This window comes from Coenobita brevimanus, chromosome 47 (assembly GCF_032717465.1).
Source record: "Coenobita brevimanus isolate Jiangsu-jjx chromosome 47, ASM3271746v2, whole genome shotgun sequence".
Lineage (NCBI taxonomy): Eukaryota > Metazoa > Arthropoda > Malacostraca > Decapoda > Coenobitidae > Coenobita > Coenobita brevimanus.
Genome location: NC_137000.1, coordinates 3,408,901 through 3,428,751, shown reverse-complemented (window position 1 = coordinate 3,428,751; position 19,851 = coordinate 3,408,901). Strand labels below are relative to the sequence as shown.

Here is a 19,851-nt window from a genome sequence, read left to right as displayed (position 1 = left end):
CACTGACGCCGCACGGACATCTTGATGCGATGTTACGATGGCCTTCAGTGTTACAGGAACTTTTAATGTGATGTCAGGGTAGCCATCAGTGTCACAGGAACTTTCGATGAGTTGTCACAGTGGTCATCGATGTCACAGGGACTTTTGATATGATGTCATGGTGGCCTTTGACGCTGCGTGGACTATTTCACCAAACCACTGAGCCCAGGAACGTCTCTGACATCTTAACTTTGTGCCTTCTCTTGACGATTTTGTTCACCTTAGGCTAGGCTCTTCTCATCGGATTAACTCCAGCAGTACAAGAGCCCTTTCATAAGCTGAAGAAAATCGCCTGGGTATACAAAGACTAGAGAGGAAAAGATGTCACCGGATTCAAGGAGCTAATGTCGTAGGGGCCTCTGAAATCGTAAGTTTCATGATGTCAGGCGGCCTGTGACGTGACGGGAAGGGGAAAGGGGAATTAGTGACCTTCTACGAGGGCATCTTGACTCCCTTGGTATTGGGAGGCCCCGACACCAGCCAGAAAGTCGGAAGGCTGCCCTTACCCTGCCGACAAAAAAAATATTATCAATTGTTTGGGTCTTGTGGAAGATCTGCTAATACTGCTTCAGCGAAAAGGAAACTCCAAATCTTAACTTAGAACAAAGTATATACTAAGATATAGTTACCGATGAGAACGAGTATAGGCATGACCTTGATCTACTAGGAGCATCTGAACTCGAAGGAATTGTTTCCCAGCTAAAGGTTAGAACAATATAGACAACAAACATCTAGGCAAGAGTATATTTTAATTTCTAAGCTAGAGCTGCAACAACAACAACAAAATGGGCTAGGACACGATTACTAAAAAATAAAAAATAAAAATGAACAAGTAAAACTTTGATCTAGTAGCCTTAGTACTCAATGAAGTCCCACAGTTAAAGGTTAGAACAAAGCAGACACCATAAAAGCTAAAACGTTTTAGATCGAAGCTAAGACAAAATGCTAGGACACGATTCCTAAGGGCGAGAACAGGTACGACGTTGATGACCTGGTTGACTTTGAGGTTAGAACGATACAGACTACAGACATCAAGCCTACAGCGTTCGAAGTCGAAGCTAGGAGGACAAGAGGCTAGGACATAACTACGGAAGACTAGGACAGGCATGACCTTGATCTCCTGGTAGCCCCTGAACTCGAAGGAATAGCCTCCCAGCTGCTCGAGAACCTCTTTAGTAGCCTGGGATATGTGCACCTTCATGGCTGTTGGTGGGAAGAATGTGAAAGCTTGTGGTCTGAAATATACCTGATCCTCATGAGAATTAAGGTCGTACTTTAGGTGGCATAGGAGGCTTCGTAGCACCCCTCCTTTAGCACTTTATTTTGCTTATCACTGCTTTTTGTACTTTCACTTGTTTGATATGTTCGTCATTTTAGTATGGATATAGCTTACATCAGTACCATACAAGAGGATTCAAAGGTGTAATATGCAGAATAAATTGCTAAGGGAAGGATGTTGCCAAACTTTCAAAATCAATAACTAGAATGATAACGTAGTTTTTACTTTTGCCTTCTCATCTCTTACTCATGATTTCTCACCTTTCTCCCTTACTAGCTGGCAAAAGGCATATTTATCTCACTCAAAGTCGTATGCATTGAGCTTAAAATACAAAGCAGACGGCACAAGCCCTCCATTACTGATAAGCAGTTGTGGAGCATTTAAGTTTGCTGAAATTGATCAGAATGCATCCCACAGAAGAGAGTGCACTCAGCAGTAATAAAGGCAAACCACCTTATACTCTGTTGATGTGCTTCCGAAATTATTTATAATTAATGGTTATTTACCTTACATGTTGCGATTTATGTAGTACGAATGCAACCATCAATTGGAGTATTACAACCGTATCAGTAAAACTGAATGGGCTAAGGTGTAAAAAATATCCTAATTTTTTATATTCACTTGTGGAAGACCCGCAACTGTTGAATGTGTCGGCCAGTCTTCTTCCACATTGAAGAGTGGAATCAGAATCGATACTGGAAGGTCAGACATCTATTCTTCTCATATGCTTGATCGTCAAAAACTTGGGGCTTGTCTTCAAATACTCACTCTTATTTATAATAATACGTCACCTACTGTACGGCCTACCAATCAAGTCCTCACAGTTACCAAGCTCTAAAGCATGCAACCTTACTTCTCATTATTCAGCTCTTCAGCTTTAGCTCTTGAAGCGTTCTGTCGTCGTGAATTTATTACTGGTTCAGTCGTAGTTATACACTGTAATGAAATTCTCTTCACAACAATAAATACTGCAGCGCAACAAATAATTCTTTCAAAACACAATTTTGTCATTAGCAGCCTCTGACATAAGAAGCCTTTTCATAATTTTCCTTACAAGCAAAAATATATACTTAAACTAAAAATTTTTACATAAGAATCAAACTGGCAGACATTGGGACCCCGGGAGTTTTTCTTTTTTCCAGGCATAAACAGCTGTCTTCGATCAGTAACTAAACAGTACAAAAACCTTCGGTATGTTAGTTGAATAATAAACATTAAAGGATAATCACGGCACTGACCTTCCCCAGTGCTCTCCATCCTACTGGCCACATTAACCGTGTCGCCGAAGAGACAATAACGAGGCATCCTTGTCCCCACAACACCTGTCAACACACAACACCATCACTCTCACTTTTACTGTTGAACAGTGTTCATCATAAGGTCATACTGACAAACATGCCGTTAATTATAATGTCATTTTCCAAAAGACTAATAATTAAGTCTGTTACATTAATTTTCATTAATGGCTATATACAGAGAAGATAATAATTGAGGAATCCACATGATTTGTATTTTGAAAATTAAATGATGTATCCTCATCTCTTTATACGACTGTAATGTAGATGGGAAGCAGGGTAAGGTAGAAGGAGGCAAAAAAGATAGTAGGACGAGACGAGGCAAGGAAAAGTGAATCATACCAAGACTGAGTGAGACATCCTGAAGCAGAGGAAGACAGGATAAAGCTGAGTGAAAAAAAAGAAAATAATCAGGAGCTTGGATGAAGCAGACTAAAGAAGAATAAAAATAGATCTCCAGCAAAACAGGCCTCTGAGTTGATGGGTACCCGGATGAAGAGAGGCAGAACAAAAGGTGGAAGGACAAGTTTACATAAAATCGAACAAGGCAGAAGATTGTAGAAGAAGGCAGAGGGTGGCAGAGCAAGGCAGAGGGTGGCAGAGCAAGGCAGAGGGTGGCAGAGCAAGGCAGAGGGTGGCAGAGCAAGGCAGAGGCTGGAAGGACGAGGCAGAGGGTGGTAGGACGAGGCAGAGGGTGGCAGGACGAGGCAAAAGCTGGCAGGACGAGGCAGGGGGTGGCATGACAATGCATAGCGAAAAGGGACAAGGCAGAGGGAGGTATGACAAAGCAGAAGGGGGCAGAACAAGGCAGAGGGTTGTAAGACGAGTCAGAGTGGCAAGAGGAGGCAAAGGGTGGCATGACAAATCAGAGAAAGGCAGGATAAGTCAGAGGATGGTAGAACAAGGCAGAGGGAAACAAGACAATGCAGAAGGAGGCAGGGCAGGGTAGAGTGAGACAGGGCAAGTCCGAGGCAGGATGAGGCAAGACAGAGCAGAGGGGGACAGGTCAAGGAAGAAAGAGCCAGGACAAGGCAGAGGGAGGCAGAATAAGACATATGGAGGCAGAACAAGGCAAAGAAGAAAAAAAAAGGAAGGAGGGAAGCATTTTGAAAGTCAGTGTGAAAGGGACAAAGGCAGATCAAAGAAGTGTGAAAGAGAAAAAGCAGAATGAATTTACCAGCAACACACGGCCCTGAATTGATGCCGGCCCTGATGAGGAGTGACTTGTCGGGACGGTGGGGTATCTCGAAGGCCTTGGCTCCCTCGATCAGGTCCAGGGCCATGTCACACAGCTCTCCGGCGTGACGCAACCCTACAACACCAATACATCATCGCAATATCACGCGTCTTATGATGTAGCCACTCTTGCTACACCACTCTTAACGTCACATTTTTGCAGCATCATATTTTTTGCATCATATTATAGCAACATCATATTCTTCCAGCGTCATATTCTTACAACATATTATAACATCATTTTATGGCAACATACTGGCTTACGACCTTATATTTTTGCCATATCAGTCTTGTGACATCTTACACAACAATATCATAAGCCTGCAGCAATAGGCCGTACCTCTCAACCCTTACAAATTCAACATCATGCTCTGTTCTCCGTGACAGACTTAAAACAATTCCATTTTGTATGAAGCAATCTTTCGTGTATCCAGTATTATCCAAGTGTACGTCTCACTTTTCAGTCCCTTTTTCATGGCCAGTAACTTTTGTGCTTAGACTTTTGACTTGTTTAATGGTGATGATGATGATATTACTGAAGATGAGGAAAATGACGATGAAGACGAAGACGATGACGATGCTGATGAAGGAAACAATGACGACGAAAAGGACTCTGTACTAAGAAAAAAAAAAAAAAATTATATAAATACAGACGACTATGAAAAGAAGAAAACGTATACAAGTACATACCATTGGGGTGAGGGAGTCCAGACACTACCATGTACGCATCCCCGATGGTCTCCACCTTGTACACGTCGTAGTTGCCAATGCGAGAGTCGAACATGTTGTAGAGTTTGTTCAGCAAGGTCACTACCTGCGGGGAAGAGAGAGAGAGAGAGAGAGAGAGAGAGAGAGAGAGAGAGAGAGAGAGAGAAAGTGATGAAAGGACAAAATGAGGCATAAACGATTGGAAGTGACATAAAAAGAGGGAAGAGTCACAGAATGGGTGAGAAGGCATAGAAGTTTTGAGTCGAGAGAATGAATACTGTAGGAGGGATGAAACGAGAATACAGAAAAGGAGGAATGAAAGTAGGGAGACTGAGAAAAGGACAGTGATCGTGACATACGTAGGGCGAAAGATTTGCAAGAAGTAACCTAATAAAGGTAGGAAGGAGACAAACATGGAACTGAGAGAGTCAGAGAGTAAATCTGGGCAAGAAATAAAATACTGATCTAGGAGAGACAAAAATGTACGTGAAACACTGAGAGAATAAATATACAAGAATTATATAACAAGGAAAGAAATAAAAATGAATGCGAGAGAGACAAAAACAAAGGCTGAGCAAGGAAGGAGATATGGCACAGGAAGGGGCAAAAATGGAAGTGAAGGACACAGGGTGAAAAAATTAACAAAGAAAGAGGAGGACATGGTGTGCAGGGGGAAGCTTGGGAGAAGTTCAAGGCCAGGATCTGCACAGGAATAATAGAGAGAGAGTGAGTTAGTAACAAAGAGATGGATCGAGATACTAATAGGAGAGGGAGATACTAATGAAAAGGAGGACAGGAATGATGAAGGAAGTGAGGTACAAATTAAGCAGGGGAGGAGATACTGAGAAGAGTCTGATTCTTGTAAGAGGGAATGAGACGATAAGCGAGAGAGTGATATGATAGTGGGGGAGTGAGATATACCAACAAGGCAGAGGATGGGATACCAATGTATGTAAAACGAAAAGGGATCAAAGTAAAACAGAAAATGAAAGCACAAAAAGAAACAATGAAGGGAGAGCGAGTAAGTGGTCAGTAGAAAAATAAATACACTGTTAAAAGAATCGTAATTATACTCCACTAATATTTCCTTTCCATGCATCAACCATAATCAGTAATCCAAGCAGATCTTGACTCTGGCTCTCTTCTATTCAGTTTTTCTCTTTGGAATAGTGGGTTATTATTTTTTTACAGGCTTTCAGTCATTGGCTCTTTCTCTTTTACGTAAATATATTAGGTCTAGAAACAAGATAATACTATGACAGTAAGGGGGTGGAGAATTTAAATATAACTGAAATTATGCTGTACATTGCAAGAATGAAGACCGGACGAACCAGTGGTTAGGAGGAATAATATAAGAAACCCTACTAACCTTGTCTCCAAGCATAATTTTTTAAAATATAATCCGTATATATATAAGCTTCCCACTGCTTTCCAACGTGACCCGAATGAACAAGTGGCATTAAAGAGGGATTTTAGATCATTGTGACTTACCTGCATGGGCTCAGAGTCTGAACAGAGAGTGGTGAAGCCAACTATGTCACTAAAGTACACAGACACGTCCTTGTAGCTCTCCGCAGGTACCTGCCAAATACCCAAGATACATAGGTTCGTATTCTTAGAGGCTTCGTAGATTCTGTAGTAGCTCTTAAGTTAACGATAAATTTCTCTTACTGCCCCTTCCTATTCTCTTGTTATGCTATTCATATTTTCATGGCGACATATATTGCATAAATATCGTACAAAATTATATTAACGTGCCAGCAGCAATTATACCCTGGTAAGAAAGAGATGCTATACCTCTTTTTTTTTTCTCTCTGCTTTAGCCTAGAATTGCCATGTCTCCATTTTGGATGATGAGTCGTAACAATGGTTTAATGCTAGGATACTCGTATAATGCTAGTCATGAAGAAATGCTATGGATAGGATGTAGTCATGGTATTGTCTATTCTACTACTGAGTCAAGTGAAATTAGCAACAAAGGAACTAAAACCTGGGCCAAGTTAAGGTAAAAGCATTATAGAAGCCACACTTCCTGGTGAGAGTAAGGGTCATATGGCCTTATTCTCGTCGACTGAGGAAGCTCCCTAACACATCTTCCTAAGTGTCCTCTTGCGTGTTATATAAATCATTCCAATATTGGCAGACTCAGCATAACACGCAAACGGAGAGAGAGAGAGAGAGAGAGAGAGAGAGAGAGAGAGAGAGAGAGAGAGAGAGAGAGAGAGAGAGATGGAGAATCAGTAGCTGAGGAGGAAGTGTTACAAATCTTATACAACATCGAGGATACGATCCATATATAACTAGGAGGCACTCAGAGAGCGCAAAATGCCATTGCCATTAAAAAGGGTCTGGATCAGGATCCATGGAGATATTGTGCTGAATACATTGGATCCGGATCCGCACCGTTTGTTCCTTGACCCATGGATCACCCTTCCACAAAATGTTATTGATATTCAGAACTTTTGGAAATATTATACTTAGGATCCGGATTCGCCCCCAAATTTAATTAATTCCTTTGGTCCATGGCCCACCCTTCCATCAATTTTTCATTGAAATTCATTGACGACTTTTGGAGATATCGTCTAGATAAACAGACAGACAAACATGGTGAATACATAATCTCCTCCAACTTTGTTGGCGGAGGTAGTCATAACTGCCACCGCACCGCAAGCTACTGGGAATGTAAGGCCACTTGCTCCTTAACGATTTGTTTGCATATTACATTTTAACATTCCCTTTCATGTTATTCACGCCTGTTTAATACCGAAATAAGGAGGGGAGGGACATTGAAAAGATTTAACAGATACAAAACAGAAATCACTCAAAGAGCTCATACCTCCACCAATGCCATTGCAGGATCCTGATCCTGATCCGGACACACACACACACACACACACACACACACACACACACACACACACACACACACACACACACACACACACACACACACACACACACACACACACACACACACACACACACACACACACACACACACACACACACACACACACACACACACACACACACACACACACACACACACACACACACACACACACACACACACACACACACACACACACACACACACACACACACACACACACACACACACACACACACACACACACACACACACACACACACACACACACACACACACACACACACACACACACACACACACACACACACACACACACACACACACACACACACACACACACACACACACACACACACACACACACACACACACACACACACACACACACACACACACACACACACACACACACACACACACACACACACACACACACACACACACACACACACACACACACACACACACACACACACACACACACACACACACACACACACACACACACACACACACACACACACACAAAGATAAAGTGACAGAATGAAAATAGGAATACATGATACAGAGAAACATAGACGAGGAGCGGTAATAATCAACACCAGAAAAAACACGAGAATAATGATATACGGTTGAAACAGAGGTAATTAAATGACGAAAATATGGAAAATATAGCAAATCGGACCGTCTTCTTCTTTAAGTTGGAAGGAAACGGGTCGGGACAGGAGACACATTTCGGATACAGTGAATATGTTGAAGTAGGAATTGAAACAGTGATAAGTTTAGACCATAAAATTACTTGAAACGGGGGATAAGTAAAGGCAGGAAATATACAGAGTAAAGCATATCAAACCGTCCTCTTCTTTAGGTTGAGAGTGATGATCGAGGGATAAAAATAGAAGCAAAATTGAAATAAAAAGTAGAATTAAGGAACTGAAAAATGTAAAAAGCAAACCGAAATCAACAAACCCAGGGAAAATACAAAATAATGCATATCACACCGTCTTTTTCTTCTTGAGCTGGAGGGCGACTGCTCTGGGCAACATCTGGTAAATAAGTCGGTCACACCTGCGCTTCTCTCGTTTCAGCTCGGCGCCTTTTACAGTCAGGTTGGAGGCGAACACCTGCAATTTGACGAAATTACCTTCATCAGTCTGGTAACGATTTTTTTCGTTTTATTTTTCCTATCTCCAAACGGTTTTATTCAGCTTTGGAGAAACTTCTCGAACTGAGGATGTTTAATATAGTCTTCATTTCAACTTCTTTACAATCACAGGTCTTGCCAAAGCCTAATAAAATCGTCTGAGGTAGCAAACGTAAATTATGAGAAAAGATCATCTGATTTGCGAAGTTAAAGTTCCCAGTCCTCTATAAGTCACTTACAGCTGAGTAAAATCGTCTAGCTTTAGTTAAAATACAATACACGATTTTTTCCCATCAATTGATGGTTAACGGTATCATTCTATCGCTTTCAGGGTCCTAGGACTTATTCTCACCTGAATAATATCGTCTGGCGTTATCTGGAATGAAATACCACAGTTGTCCCGAGCATGACCGGGTGAACAATTTAAAATGTGTGTGTGTGTGTGTGTGTGTGTGTGTGTGTGTGTGTGTGTGTGTGTGTGTGTGTAAAAGAGAAAATCACAGAAAGCAGAGACATAACACTTGTGGTCATCAGTGTATGCAGCAGCTGCACATACTTGCACTACATTTCTGCCGACACAAGTAACTTGTGTTCAGGGCAATATTCTAAATGCCTCAGAGGAGTTTGCAACACCTCTTCTTTACCGATTGACTTTGAACATTGCACCTCAGTATCTTTTTGAATAGTATTGGTAGAATCTATGTCGACAGTAAAACGATATATACAGCATGCAAGTGAAAGTTGAGGTGTAATATGTACAATAAATCGCCTAGGAAAAGGTGATACGGTATCTACTATGCCACCTAGAGTACGCCCCATATTTCCTTACAAACGACTGTCATTAACGGAGACGTCTTTTTCTTTTAGTTAATTCTTGCTCTCTCTGCAGACAATTTCATTCAGCTTGATATATATATATATATATATATATATATATATATATATATATATATATATATATATATATATATATATATATATATATGTATATATATAAAATAAAGTACAATTACTATGCTTACCATTAACTAAAATATTCGAAATAACTTCTACATCACCAAAGGGACCATCATAACTGCCACACAACATGATCCACTGCACATTTTTAATGTGTCCGACTCTGGATACAGATCTGATGTCTTGTTCCCTGAGGCTCATTAGTCTATCTACGTGTAGCACACCTTTACATGTCACCACTTCGGGACATATCCACCGTCCTTATTGAACTAAATATAGTTGGTGTATCAGTATGAGCCATTTCATAGCACTTTATCACAAGTTAGTCCATATTCTAGGGTTAATCTCTTGCTACAACAGTTTATATTCGTGAGAGAGAGAGAGAGAGAGAGAGAAAGAGAGAGAGAGAGAGAGAGAGAGAGAGAGAGAGAGAGAGAGAGAGAGAGAGAGAGAGAGAGAGACGATAGTTTTAGGTTAAATTAAAGTGAAAAGAGTATAGAAAACAGACCTCCTCCTTGAATCCCATCTCACCTGGATGCTGAAGGTGGCGTGGCGGACAAGCAAGATGATGAGGGGCGAGATGACGAGGATGAGAACCAGGATGATGATGGAGATAGTTACCTGTGTGTCTGACCAACGAGTCTCTCGTACCATGTACTCCCTTTGCACGTACACACACATACATATGCATTCATATATGCGAGTACATAGACATACATGCACAAACCATCTCAAGTGCAAGCGCACGCGCACACACACACACACACACACACACACACACACACACACACACACACACACACACACACACACACACACACACACACACACACACACACACACACACACGTGTAGAGATTCAGTTAGTATAGATTACACAGCTGCGTTCAGGGGTTATAAGCATCTTTCATATAATGCACTAGTTTGTGTTAAAATGTTAAGGTAGTTATGATATATATGCAGTTTATATTCATGCATTGGAGAGAGAGAGAGAGAGAGAGAGAGAGAGAGAGAGAGAGAGAGAGAGATGGAGGGGGGAGGAAGCGAAAAAAGAATAATTCAAAAGATCCTACGATATGCAAGATCATTGAAAAGATACAAGATAGCTAGGACATGCAGGAAAAACGAGGAATATCTAGGGACAAACTTAATCATATCCAAGAGAAGCCATTGCAGGTTCCTCAGCTCGTCAGTGAAGCGGGTCATCACGTAAAAGTAATCGTCAGCCACCTTCAGGTCTGACATCTGCTCCACGTTGCCCAGAATCATATCCCGCCTGGCCAAGAAAAATCACAAGTAACTGTTAGATCCCCTACTTGATATATGCCGTGCTAGAGAGGGACGCCTTCACGTGGTGGCACTAATATGACTGGGCAATGAAGCTCTCTGATTATACAAACTTCCCTTAATCCCTTCTTTATCCCTCGAAAGTATATATATATATATATATATATATATATATATATATATATATATATATATATATATATATATATATATATATATATATATAAGATATTCATGTCATTATCATATCATGTGTCGTTCCTCCCACTCAGTTTAAATAATTTCTCTGAATTATCTTCAAACACCTGTACAAGTTTTGTACATACGGTTAATATTAAGAAGAATTTCACCAATTAATTATGGTCTTAAACGCCTCGTATTGGAGGTAGAAGCTTTTTTGAAAAAAAAAAAAATCCCCAGTCATTAGTTAAGTAATTAAACTCCCTGTATTGGAAATGGTTGATATTGAGAAAATCCTCGCGACTTATCTATGTTCTTAAACTCATCGTATTGGAAAAGTTGTTATTAAGATAAGTCTCACCAATGAATTGTGTTCTTATACCCTCGTACTGAAAAGACTTAATATTAAGATCCTCACCAACTGCTAATGTTCTTAAACTCCTCATATTGTAGGTAGAATCTTTCCACTTTGTCCCGAACCAACTGAACAAAATCCTTGGTCTGGTTGAAGGATTTCCAGGCCAACACGTCGAAGATAACGAAACTCACGAACTTGTCCTTTGTGAGACTCCCCGTGCCAAAAAAGCTGAGGCCTTCCACCGTGACGATGCCAAAGTACTCGACTGAACGGATCATGTCCTTGTAGGCCACTAGCAGCCTGTAGTATAGAGGGTAGTATTAGAGAATGCAAACTCTTCATAGTTGCATTGTATTGTACTACATACCCACGCCACAGGACACCAGTCGATACACTACACACCCACCTGACTCTCTCTCTCTCTCTCTCTCTCTCACACACACACACACACACACACACACACACACACACACACACACACACACACACACACACACACACACACACACACACACACACACACACACACACACACTGGCTTATGTTGCTAGTTTAGTTTAATCTTGCTACTAGTACACAGTTTTATTCAGCTTATAAGAAAATTCATCTAGTAAAAGAATTAGGGAAGGCTATATCTAATTCCTGCTAATGGCAATACTGAAACAAACACAAAAGCGCTAAATAGATGCGGGAGCTTCAGGGTCCAAATATGGTGTCACTAAAGTAGCTGAAGTCTAAAAAAGTGAAGCATGCCAAGGGAGAAAAAAAACATTAGTAAACAACAGACTGACAGGGCCTCTCGAGGAGATGGTTCCGCATCTAAAAAGAAAGACGTCTTCCGTCTGAGCGGGTTAAAAATCATTGTCTGGAGGCAGCGGAAACAGAGAGAGAGAGAGAGAGAGAGAGAGAGAGAGAGAGACAGACAGACAGACAGAGCGGGGGGAGGGGGATGAGAGAAAGTAGACATTATCGAAAAGATTAATTAGGTCGCCCCTGAGCGTGTGATCTGAGCTACCTTGACATAATCCCCTAATATGATTATCTAACCCATTCTCTCTCTCTCTCTCTCTCTCTCTCTCTCTCTGCCTGACCTACTTATCTATATTTTCCCAGTCACTTCTTACACCTAATTTCTTCAGCGCAATATTTTCAGACCAAAGACTATCCATTCACCAAGTCTAGTATGCTTCAGTTTACCTTTGAACTTTTGCCTTTTGTAAATCTAACCATCTATTTTGTTTATCTCATTATTTTGTGATATTTTCCACCCTTTACGCTTTTCCATAACGTTATCCTTATTCCGTCATTCATTTATATCTACCTTCCACCCACACCTTACACCCATCCTCCATCCATATCCCCCACCCACACACTCTCCATGCTGTACGTTCCACTCTCATCCTGTACTATTACCTCCTTCATCCTACAGCCATCGCCTATCTCTCATCCACTCCCTTCGCCTACCCCCACACTCACACCCACACCTTACACCAGTGGTTCTCAATCTTAAGGTTCACGAACCCTCCAGGGTATGCAAGAGGGTTTCCAGGAGTACTTCGACCCCCGATATGAAAAAAGTATATAAAATATAGTAATTTTACAAACATAAATCATGAGATGATAGTGAGAACTGGGAAACTAGTTTCCGTGAAAGATGGGTGTCAGTCATAATCATATACGATATTGACTGCCATGATAAAATCTCCGTGTTAACACTGACACAGTGTTGTAACAGTGTAATAACACACATTTCCGTGGCAAATTAACTTCCACTTCAGTAATTTTGCAACAGCCATTGTGATACCATTATGTAATGGACTAGTGTTAATGAAGTACCAATCTGTATTCAGTACCTCGAAAATGAGGGTACGGGTTGATAGTCTGAATACTCAGAGGTTACATAATAAAAAGTTTCTGAACCAATGCCGTACGAGTACACTCATTCCAACTCCAAAGGTACACTTATCGCCCCCCCCCCCTCACACACACACTACATCCATCCCAGTCCCACGTCCTGCTGTATACCCATCACAAGCCCACACCGTACTGTATGCCCACCCCACACCCACACCCATCCCTCTCCCACATCCTCCTCCATCTTTCACACACGCCCTCAGCCTAAACCCACAGTCTACCCACACCTTACGTGTATCACTTATCCGTGACCCGTCCAACACTCACATCCTACATTCTTCCTAAACCCATCTCCCATACTACACCCACACCTCGCCCACTCTCTACGTCTGTTTTCATCCACACACTTCTCTCACTCTTAATCTGTATGTCTGTCAACCTCCACCCTCACCCTCCACCCATCCCTCACCTACCATCCACACCCTATTATACTTCACCCTTCTCCCAATTCTCTTCTGGCTTTTCCCAAACTTTTTGATCCCCAAACAAGAGGATTATTTGTCTATAATCATCAGAGCTGCTTAATTAATTCCTCTAAAATCCTTTGTAATCAGGGCTAGGGTATCGGCCGAGAGAGAGAGAGAGAGAGAGAGAGAGAGAGAGAGAGAGACAGACAGACAGACAGACAGAAAGAGACTGAAAAGAAAGGAAGAGAACAGGATATGGGGTGAATATAAGGATAAGAGGAGGAAGGACATTTGGAGACAGACAGACAGACAGACAAACAGACAGAGAGGTAGTGATGTAAGTCGCAACTGTCATCTTGTTGATAAGTTACCAGATCAGTGTACACTAAGTCTATCGGCTCCTTAAGTCTAGATAAACGTTCAGATTACGTTACACAACATCTACAACAGAGAAAATTAATAACGATTTGGAGAGAATGAAAAATGGCTGATGATTACTGATAAAGAGATTGAGTGAGAGAGGTGGAGGTGGAGAGGGGAGGGGGAGACCGAAGATGAGATGGAGGGATAAGATGGAGAGGTTTATGAGAAAGGGGGCTGTGAGTTGGAGATAGGGTATCCTGATGGCGTAGGACACGGTGAATTTATTTTAGTAGTGAATATTAAAAGGTGAATATCCACATAGTATAACACTACAGAATGAGAGAGAGAGAGAGAGAGAGAGAGAGAGAGAGAGAGAGAGAGAGAGAGAGAGATCGACTACTGACTGACTGACTGACTAACTGGGTTTTACACGAGCACAGAGGAACGTCCTACTTCCACACGCTGGAGATGTTGGCGTCCTTGATGTTTGACACAATGGCCTCCATGATGAAGTATGTGATGCGGTTGTACCAGTCCATCTTCTGAGTGACCGTGTCTCCTTCATCGTTAATGCTCTTTCTGTACCACAATTTAGAAGTACAGTTAGTTGCCTTACTCTGTTTCTTGTGCTGGAAATAGCTATAAGCCAACACAGATTAGATTTATACTCTTTGTACGACAGTTTAGCAACGCTGTAAATTGACTTATCCTACTTTTTTATTTATGAGAAATGCTAGCAATTATCCATAACAGATTAGATTTATTACATTTCAAGACTCACGCCCTTCCACCCCTTTTCTTACTCCCTCATTATAATTCCATCACCTGTAACTAATATCGCAAATGTTGAACGTGTCTGAGCAAGGTAAGGTTGTATGTTGGCCTTTCTTGGCTACATTCGGCTTTATACTGGTTCCACTGTAAGTGCTTTTTTTAGGATTTTTTTAAAAAGATACGACAGGCCATGAACAGCCTAAAGGACTGGAAAAAATATAGTGCTGTATTACTGCGTAGCGGAATTGTTTTTGGCGTTGTTGGGTTATATATGACTCCACTTATGGGAAATGTAACACTGGAATGTAATTTTCATGACAATTTCAGAATGGTAAGACGACATGGTTGGTTCAACAGCTGAGAAGAAAACAAAGTTTTGGTGTTCCTCGAGCAAGGAAATTCTACGAGCCGTACGAACAGTATTCTTGCTCGCACTGCATGCTTTAACAGTGATAATTTGGGTTGCATCACAATTACAAGTGATGGAGCTATAGTGAGGGAGAATGGGCAAGTATGGAAGGTTGTGAGTCATAGCCGAATATAATTCTACTTTGCTTACATCTGGTGACAGGTACCTTACACTGGAAAATTTGCCCCCGTCTCTGCTAATGTATATAATTTCTACACTCTTTAGCTATGCCTTAAATTGCAACATTTCCATCTTGAAAGCTGAGTTGCAGCAATAGATATACATTAGAATATAATGCCACTTATAAAGAAGCACTGTGGAAAGGATGAAGGGCCATAGCATTGTGTTTTTACGCCACTGAGCTACGTTAATTAAACTAGAAAAGGACAAAAGTTTGGACCAAGTTAAGGTGACAGAACCAAACTGCACAACGTCCCCCTCCCATCTCACCTCAAGTCCTCCAGCTTGATCTGAAACCTAAGCTTGGACGCGAGTATCTCCTGGATTCCTTCATCTCCCGTAAAGTTGGGCCAAGTGTGGAGACGGTCCAGGATTCCGTCTGTCCTCTTAAAGGTGTCCTGTAGGTTGGTTCTGTGAGGAAATGAGGTTAGTTTAGATTTGGTTAGGTTAGATTAAGTTAGATTAGGTTGTGTTAGACTGGGATAGATTAGGATAGATTATGTTAGGGTTGGTTAGGTTAGGCTGAGATAGGTGAGGTGAGATGAGGTTAGATTAAGCTAGGGTAGGTTAGGCTTGGTTAGGATAGGTGAGGTGAGGTAAGGTAAGGTCAAGTAAGGCTAGGTTGATATAGGTCAAATTAGACCGGGCTAGATTAGGTTAGGTGGGGTTAGATAATGCTAGGTTAGGACAGGTCAGGTTAGGGTAGGTTAGATTTGCATTGGCTTGTGAGATGCGTGGTATTTGTGCAATCGGCCTAGTTGTATCGATGCCATGTCATGAAGGTGTCCCTCTGCAGCACTTGCGCTTGTTTGGATGCCAACCAAAGAAATCTTTACTCCCCAGATGGACTTTCGTAGTTACCTTTAGACTTGATACTGTCGAGCGCATGAACTTTTAACATGAACTTTGTTAGAACTATTACAGTGGATTCGTTAGTGAATTACATACCTACCCAGTGAACCATACCATGTTGGGTATTTTTTCTTTTTTCTTTCTTTCTTTCTTTCTTTCTTTCTTCTTTTTCTGTTAAGATGCAGACAGATCAGCTCTGAACAAGAAAGAAGGGGTGAAAGAGGAGTGGAAGGGATGGTAGGAGAAGTAATAAGGAAGGAACAGAAGCAGAGAGGAGAAGGAAAATAGGAGAGATGTAAGAGATGCATGAGGACAGTGAGGAGAAACCAAGAGCGAAAACTAAAAAGCGTGGAATGATAACATAAACGCAAGGAAGGGAAGGGAAGGGAAAGGAAGGGAAAGAGAGGAAATGAAGGAGCTGATGATGGAAAGGTGTACATAGTGAGACGTAAAGGTAGATAAAAGTAAGATGAAAAGGTAAAAATGATGGAAGAGAAAGGAAAGTGGGGAAAATGGAAAAGGTGATGGAAGGATACAAGAAACGCTCCGTACCTGAGCTTAGTGCCATTGGAGAAGACAAAGTAGGCGACCTCGCTCCTCTCTAGCTGTACGGCGGTCAGTAGCATACCTAGCTCTACCGTACCGTCCACCTGAGAGAGAGAGAGAGAGAGAGAGAGAGAGAGAGAGAGAGAGAGAGAGAGATTGTTATTAATGCTTAAACCTACATTTCACTCTTATGAAATTACACATAGCCATAGCACTTTCGCACTTGCCTCTCGTAGGCATCAGTTAACTGCACGGGACAGTCTGGTATGGTATATTTGCGTGCCTGCTATTGATGGGTCTGCGCTGCCAGAGAAGCGGGGGTTACTAGCAGCAACAACAACACATATGTGCCCTGCACGCGCTCGCCCAGAACACTTGCGCTATTTCAGTAATTATTAATTTTAAGTGTGCAGTCTTGCTACAGACTTATATGTTCAGTGCTTCAGTTCGTCTTTCCACAAATCTACTCTTAAGCACTTTCATACATAGTCATCCTACAGATGTACTCTTACCAGTACATTCTGATTTATTTGCACACCTGCATTCACACAATCACACTTACACCTACCCACACCCTCACACACTGATACCTCACCCTCACACACCTACACCTAATTCATACCCTCACACACCAACACATGACTCACACCCTCTTACAGCTTCAAACACACGTCTCCTCAAACCTATACTCACACGCACATCTACACCCACCCTCACTCATCCACACCTACACCCAACGATACCCTTCCACACATACCTACCTGCCCAAAAGGCGCATCTCCCTTTAGTGCAACGCTTCACAGCCTTACACACATTCACTTACTTATAATTACAGCCACCCACTCCCACTCAACATCTACCTGTCTGCTCAAAAGCCGCAAGGACCCTCTGGCGCGACGCTCCAACACATAGAACTACATACCCTACACTCACACCTACACCTGCACTCATACCCAAACCCACACCCATTGAGCACTTTCGCACTACACCCAAACCCACACCCATACAAACCTACACCCAAACCCACACCCTCACACGTTCACATCATCTCACAGATTCACTCCACACACTCCTTCCCATACATGCCCTCACACTTGCACACCACACACCTGCACTTACAAATATACTCACCCACACCCACCCACTCTCCTCCCACACGTACCTGCCTGCCCAAAAGACGCATCTCTCTCTGGTGCGAAGCTACGGTGGCCATGAACCAACAATTCTGCATTACGAGGGCGGTGATGGGTAAGAAGGGCAGGGTGATCATCTGCAGCTGGTGCCATCGCTTCCCTGAAGGGCTGACGGGGTTGAAGCTGCAGCACCCAGCCCTCACCGTCACCAGGGAGGAGGCTTCAGTGGCCGAGGCTGACAGGTCGCTCTTCTCGCTGTCTTCGTCCGTCTGGTGCGCCAATGAGGAATTTTGTCTCTTTTAATTCATACACCAACTTAGCGGAGATTTTCGTCATTTTGCAGCTGCTCTCTCGTAGCTCATTGGCAGAATACTGTAATACTGCAGCTCGATAGCCTTACCATAATTTTTCTTTTGAGATTTTGTGACTAGCACCGTACTGTAGCGTCGATCGTTTGGTACAGCTCAGCATTCAGGAAGGAAAGAAAGCAATTTTAAGCAAAGTTAGAACGGACAGAGCAAACTTTCGGTGGAACACCCTAGAGTCATTGTTTATTCTGACGACAATATTCTCATGGATTTACGACTCTTCATAACACGTCTTCCTAGCCGCTTGTTTTCGGACACACTTACTGTATTTTTCCTCAGTACTGATTAAATTAATTAATGTGCCAAAAAATATCAACAAGTTATATGCACAAAAAATTGGTATAAGGAAAGAAGCCATAAACACACCCCAAAGCCCACAAAATTATGGTTTTTACAGTATTACTTGAAGTGTGGTTTATGAATGGCCCCAACATGTCTAATTACCTGGGCATAAATAACCATTATGATTAAATTATGTGAATATCTTTGACGGATCATAAGAGAAGATTGGAAAAAATGAAAAAAAAAAAGTTATATGCCATTTTTCAGGAACATTTATTGTACTACAAATGTGTTCTGCGAGCACACGTTGGAAGTTAAGATTAATTTTTTTTTTTTAATCTAGAGGTCTGCTTAGAATTGGATTACAGGAAATTAGTTAGAGACATCTTGCTAAAAACATGAGGGCGAGTAGAAAAGAGTAGTGTATTCTGGTAATATATTTTGTACTTCGCTGAACCAACATATAAATGAATGCTTACTTAAACACCACGTGCCAATTGTTAAACACTGGGCCGTATTCTAGGCGTCAAGGAGGCTTCGTAGCACTCATTCCTTAGCGATTTATTTTGCATATTCCACCAAAACAGTCTCGTGTATGCTATATATTATTTTATTATCGACATAGTTTACATCATATACAAAGTAATACTGAGTGGCAATGCTTAGAATAAATCGCTAAGGAAGATGTGTAACGGAGTATCTGAAGCCCCTTTCTGTGCTACCCCCACCAACAGTAACATAAAAAAAATGTATCACTTACCAGACCGTGAGATGAATGTTCCCTGTGAAAGTAGAGAAACACATATATTGTCGGTACTAAACCCTGCATCTATAGTAAATGGAGATCACACTCAACAGAAAATCCAAAGCAAAAAGAATACCCAACACAAAAATTTCACAGCCTTATCCAAAAGCCGTATGTAGTGTAAATTCAGTTCAGATAAATTACGCAAGTGGTTAGGAAATACGAGTAATCATTATTTTTACTACCTGTCTGATGGTTTAGGTATGCAACTGAGCACATATACAATATTTTCTTCTTGACTTTAGGAAAAAAATTCCACTGCCTTGAACCCTCGAATCATCTTGGTTAACTGATGGTAAAGATAGTCACACTAACTAATGTCATCATATCGTGCTAGCTTTTTTTTTTCTTTCCGAACTGCAGAAAAGTAGCCTAGATTGTGATGTAATGCTAGACATTTTTCCAGAACAATTCTACAATATTAGTGTTTCATTATCAGATC

The 19,851-nt window shown here is 41.6% G+C and overlaps 1 protein-coding gene across 1 annotated transcript; it reads right to left on the bottom strand.

The window, feature by feature from the left end:
* Positions 1-471: 471 nt before the first annotated feature.
* Positions 472-18,091, bottom strand: LOC145398980 (uncharacterized). The gene is made up of 14 exons (XM_080271711.1): positions 17,984-18,091; positions 16,828-16,925; positions 15,694-15,834; positions 14,514-14,639; positions 11,437-11,676; positions 10,699-10,827; positions 10,083-10,212; positions 8,452-8,574; positions 6,049-6,138; positions 4,540-4,663; positions 3,791-3,925; positions 2,557-2,640; positions 1,151-1,242; positions 472-546 (listed from the first exon to the last, which is right to left on the bottom strand). Exons 1-14 carry the CDS (start codon positions 18,089-18,091, stop codon positions 472-474), a joined length of 1,695 nt encoding a protein of 564 aa, XP_080127837.1.
* Positions 18,092-19,851: the final 1,760 nt, after the last annotated feature.